Here is a 5,976-nt window from a genome sequence, read left to right as displayed (position 1 = left end):
AGGGGCACTGGCAACGATCTCGCTCGGAAAACCTCATGTGTCACCCGCACAAGAGACAGCCCAGGGGCACCGGCAACGATCCCGCTCGGAAGATTTCATGTGTCGCCCGCACATGAGCCAATCCAGGGGCACTGGCAACGATCCCGTCTTGCTCAAGGCATTTCATGTGTCACCCGCACAAGAGCCAGCCCAGGGGCACCGGCAACGATCCCGTCCGAAAGATTCCATGTGTCGCCCGCACACGAGCCAGCCCAGGGGCACCGGCAACGATCTCGCTCGAAAAACCTCATGTGGCAACAAGTAGAAAAGTGAAAAAACAAGAGCAAGAAGAAAAGAATAAGAATAACATGAAGAAGAGAAAGAGGAAAATAAAAGAAGTTGACAGACTGAAAGAAAGATGATGATGAGGAGGAGGATGCTGATAGTGTATCTGGGTCTCCGTTAATAAAAACTGATATTAGCAGGATTTGAGCACTCAAGATGTTCAACCAATAATATATTGAATTTTATTTTGTATTGTAATTAGTTTAGGCATGGTTTTACCTACCATCATCATTTATCATGCTTACAAAGGACTCTTTCCATTTATTGTATTTGTCTTTAGTGTCATTTGGGTTTACTTGTCCATGGTCTGATATATTTTGTGGCTCATTTTCTCTGTCTTTTTTAATAAATTCTGAAAAAAAGAAAGAAAGAAAAAACATGTTTTGCAATTCAAGCAGAAGAAATGTGAGAAGGTTAAATTTTAGATTTAAGAATTAACCTGTTTGATACCCACCAACCTGAGGCTACCCGCTGGTTCTATGACACAAAATTCCTGTTTTAAAGTGATCTGGACAAAATTTTCCATCAAAACTTTTTGTTAATATGTTCTAATTAGATTCATCATAATTTAATATCTGTTTTCTATGCTGGCATGGGTTGGATGGTTTGACAGGAGCTAGAAAACCAGAGGACTGCATCAAACTTTAATGTATGCTTTGGCATTGTCTCTATAGCTGGATACCCTTCATAATGCCAACCACTTTACAGATTACACAAAGTGCTTTTCATGTGATACCAGCACTAGTGAGGTCACTGACTAACTTGCAAGACAAGACCCTTCAACTGTGATGGGTGTAACAGTGAGCATGTTGGCTTAATGCTAGGTGACGAGAGACTAGAGTTTGACAGAGGGACACAGACAGGTGTCTTGCTGTAGGATACTCAGCAATATGGATACTTGCAATATGGATACTCCAATTGGAAAAGAAAGAGGATGATGGTAAAGATGTGTCAGGGCATAGCTTTAAGTTAGAAGATGGTGAATATAGGAGAAGTGGTATGGGTGGTTAAGTTCATGGGAGTGTGAAGGAGCATGGCAGATGGATAGAGATAGGGACAGAGCAAAATGCGGTGAGCGGGGGACACAGTGAAGGTGTGCTTAATTGTGAACATCAGTGGAGTCATGGACAAATGATAAAATGATTTCACTAAATTCTTCATTATTCTAAAAATTAATTGAAACAGAACCGTCCAACCCATGCTAGCATGGAAAACAGACAGAGGATGATGATGACGATGATGACGACTAGTACATGACCCATAGTTATATGATCAGAATACGTAATACTTTGTTTCAGTGAAATACAGGCATATATTCAATAAAGGATTAAATAAAAGGTAAAACAATATTCAAATAAAAGAAACATTTATTAAATCAAGATAGGTGTTATTTTTTAAATCATTTTTCTTTCTGCTTGCAACATTTTAAACAACAAATCACAGACCAGAAATTGGACAATCAGACAATGTCTGTGAATATAATAATTTTAGTGAATTTTACATTTTCATAATTGGATTCCTTGTGAGATCTTCTTGGCATAGTAAATTGACGTTGACCAGCTAAAATCTGTCTGGCTGATGGATCCCCAACTCTGAGAAACATACAATTGACTAAATGTGAACACATTAGTAGCATTGTCAAGAAAGTAATGGATCTTTGTGGTTTTCGTCATTGTTTACAATTATCTTTTAAAAAAAATTTTTATTGTATCATATAGATGTAATTTATGATGTTGAACCCGAATTTGTTATTTATTTATTCTAGAAAAAATTTGCAAAAATGTTATAGGTATTCAAAGTTTGATAATTTTCAGAATTTTCAGCCAATCAGAAAACAGCACATTTGCTGCTTCTTCTAACATTAGGGGGAGGGGATGGTGGCATCGGCATGTCAAAAGATTAAACTAGGATTTTATAAAATAATCTTTCTTGTATCTTCTTCTCCTCCTTGTGCGCATGTGCAGCATCTTTGGTTACTTGGGAAACATTTCTTTGCAACCAGTTATGCAACACGTGGTGCATCTTTGCTTTGGTTACTATGGAAATAGAAATTTTCGCCATGGTGGTATGTAAAATACTCGCTTCTGATTGGCTTAAATATCCAAATTTTGCAAGGAAAAATGAATTTCATTTTCATAATTAGTATACAAACCTTAATCCATTTACCAAATTTGAAAACAATTGGAACAATATTGTAAACAGTGATGAAAACCCACAAAGATCCAAAGTAACTTATTAAAATTAAATGTACAAATATGGGGAGAGACTGAGAGGGAGAGAGAGGGTGCAAAGAGTATTTGGTGAATGTGCGGCTTAGTGGTTAAGGTATTGCACATGTAGCAAATTCAAAACCAAATTGATGGACAGCCAAGTGAATGCCATGTGGAGATCACTGTCATTTCATATGATTGGCTGATTAACTGACCAATCAGCATCAAGCCATCATATGATCTAACTTTCTAGAACCTTCTAATGAGTCTTATAAAAGGTGGATATTTAAGCAGTAATCTCGGAGTGTTGAGGCAGTTGCTGTAATGACACCATTCTCATTTTATTCACCAGCCGTGCAGATAGAATTAAACATACACACATAGGTAGAGAGTAAGAGTGTATTTGGTGAGAAATCAAAGTAAAAACAGTGATAGAACACTGCTGCTGTGTTACTTGTTTGACATTGTAAAATGAGATGCTCTTCATCCAACACAAACTGTTTACTGCTCAATAATAAAATAGATTTTTAAATGGCTGTAAGAAAACAATCATTCAAACTATTTTCTGAAATGATTGAACAGAGGGAACTGAATTGGACAGACAGAAGGTACAAATTTAGCTGTTATGAATTTGGTGCTATTACAAGGGTGAGTCAAAAAGTAATGCCATTTTGTTTAAGAGAGGTATAATTACCAACACAGGAACATGTATCATACATCAAAATGAAGCTGGTCCTTTGTGGATCACATCCCTACTTCTCAACATAGTCACCGTTTCTCTCAATAGCAATGTTCCACCTTCGAATGAGACCATGTATCCCTGCCCCATAAAATTCTGTTGATTTTCCTTTGAGCCACTTCTTCACTAGTTTTCACTTCCTCGTCACTGGACTATCATCATCACTGGACTATCATCTCATGAAAGAGGGTTTGAGAGGCAAACATTATTCCAGTGATGAGGAAGTGAAAACTGTAGTGAAGAAGTGGCTCAAAGAACAGTCAACAGAATTTTAGGGGGCAGGGATACATGCTCTCATTCGAAGGTGGAACATTGCTATTGAAAGAAACGGTGACTATGTTGAGAAGTAAGGATGTGATCCACAGAGGACCAGCTTCATTTTGATGTATGATACATGTTTCTGTGTTAGTAATTATACTTCTCCTAAACAAAATGGCATTACTTTTTGACTCACCCTCGTATTTTCCTAGTTGCCATGGGTTCATCACAAATTGGTACTAGCAGCTATTTTGACACAGACTCCAGTATTATGTCTCTCCCTGTGTGTACAAGTTGTTGCTTTTATTCTTCATCCCAAGACCAACATAGAGCAAAAAAACTATATGCAGTAAATAAAGCTTCTGTTAACTGTTCATCAGTGTTGTTTATCATTTTACATGCAGCCCTAGAAAGGCATTTTCATCCTCCCCAAGCATCAACGAACAACCATAACAGAAAGTACCTCACAACACAGTCATGCTCTGGCATCCTGTCCAGTGGGAGGAGGGATTATATACACCTCAGAATACTATGGCTTGGGAAGGAGCTTTCATCATCAACATCATCCATCATTTTGAATCCGGGTTTTGTCTTCGTCAATGGGAGTGGCCAGATCTACCTCAATGCCATACCAACCACCCTCACAGCATCTCACCATCTTGCCTGGTTTGGGGTGTCCTCCCTTCTCAAGAAACACACACACACACACACACATATATATAGTTAATTAACACAAGAGAAAAAAAAGACAAGAAAAAAAAACGTGAGGATGTAACACATGCAAAGTATTAATAAGATGCTCAGAGAAAGAAAGAGTGGCTATATATCATCATCATCATCATCATTGCCGTTTAAAGTCCGCTTTCCATGCTGGCATGGGTTGGATGGTTTGACTGAGGGCTGGCAAGCCAGAAGGCTGCACCAGAAGATCCAGGGATTGAGGTGTAGGAAGAAAGTTGGCATCAAGCAATCCGTAGTAAATATAAACAACAACTTTCAGGGACAATAGTGGTTTATTGGGACAGAAGGTTACCCTTTTACTCTTTTATTTGTTTCAGTCAATTGACTGCGGCCATGCTGGAGCACCGCCTTTAGTCAAGTAAATTGACCCCAGGACTTATTCTTTGTAAGCCTAGTACTTATTCTATCGGTTTCTCTTACTGAACCGCTAAGTTATGGAGACGTAAACGCACCAGCATTGGTTGTCAAATGATGCTGGGGGGACAAACACAGACACACAAACATATGCACACACATACATATATATATACATATATACGATGGGCTTCTTTCAGTTTCCGTCTACCAAATCCACTCACAAGGCTTTGGTTGGCCCGAGGCTACAGTAGAAGACACTTGCCCAAGATGCCATACAGTGGGACTGAACCTAGAACCATGTGGTTGGTAAGCAAGCTACTTACCACACAACCACTCTTTTTTGTATTTTTTTTTTGTATTGAAGTACAATGAACTGAGAAATGTTCTTTTTGTATTTCATGGTAGGCAACCAGGGTTGCTTGGTGTGTGAATAAGAATACAAGAGTTAAGGAATGGAGTAGATAAGATCCGGGCTACATATGTTTCAAAGTGGGCGGAACCTCGGAAATAGTAAATATCCAAGCGAGGTGAACACTGCAGTTTACTCTTCAGGCCAAGGATATCGTTTAAACGTCCGCTTTCCATGCTAGCATGGGTTGGACGATTTGACTGAGGACTGGTGAAACCGGATGGCAACACCAGGCTCCAATCTAATTTGGCAGAGTTTCTACAGCTAGATGCTCTTCCTAACGCCAACCACTCAGAGAGTGTAGTGGGTGCTTTTACGTGTCACCCGCACGAAAACGGCCACGCTCGAAATGGTGTCTTTTATGTGCCACCCGCACAAGCCAGTCCAGGGGCACTGGCAACGATCTCGCTCGAAAATCCTACGGGAGCCAGTCAGGCGGTACTGGCAACGGCCACGCTCAAAATGGTGCATCTCATGTGCCACCTGCACAAGAGCCAGTCCAGGGGCACTGGCAACGATCTTACTTGGCTTGCCGGGTCTTCTCACGCACAGCACATTTCCAAAGGTCTCGGTGGTGTGTGTATAAATATATATATATATATATAGGTGCAGGAGTGGCTGTGTGGTAAGTGGCTTGCTTACCAACCACATGCTTCTGGATTCAGTCCCACTGTGTAGCACCTTGGGCAAGTGTTTTCTACTATAGCCTCAGGCCGACCAAAGCTTTGTGAGTGGATTTGGTAGACGGAAACTGAAAGAAGCCCATCATATGTATGTATATGTATATATATTATGTGTGTGTTTGTGTCTGTTTGTCCCCCACAACATCGCTTGACAACTGATGCTGGTGTGTTTACATCTCTGTAACTTAGCGGTTCGGCAAGAGAGACCAATAGAATAAGTACTAAGCTTACAAAGAATAAGTCCTGGGGTCGATT

The 5,976-nt window shown here is 39.9% G+C and overlaps 1 protein-coding gene across 1 annotated transcript in view; it reads right to left on the bottom strand.

Moving 5' to 3' along the window:
• Positions 1-3,191, bottom strand: part of LOC106879327 (regulator of G-protein signaling 1) — a 9,240-nt gene extending 6,049 nt beyond the window's left edge. Inside the window, exons 1-2 of the mRNA XM_052973188.1 lie at positions 1,826-3,191; positions 548-676 (exon numbers count right to left, since the gene is read on the bottom strand). Coding sequence (XP_052829148.1) covers positions 548-563 — 16 coding nt within the window. The 5' untranslated portion in view covers positions 564-676; positions 1,826-3,191. The remainder of the gene's footprint in view (positions 1-547; positions 677-1,825) is intronic.
• Positions 3,192-5,976: the final 2,785 nt, after the last annotated feature.

Source organism: Octopus bimaculoides, chromosome 1, assembly GCF_001194135.2.
Source record: "Octopus bimaculoides isolate UCB-OBI-ISO-001 chromosome 1, ASM119413v2, whole genome shotgun sequence".
Taxonomy (NCBI): Eukaryota; Metazoa; Mollusca; class Cephalopoda; order Octopoda; family Octopodidae; genus Octopus; species Octopus bimaculoides.
Note: the sequence above shows the minus strand (reverse complement) of the source record. Positions and strands in the feature narration are given on the sequence as shown.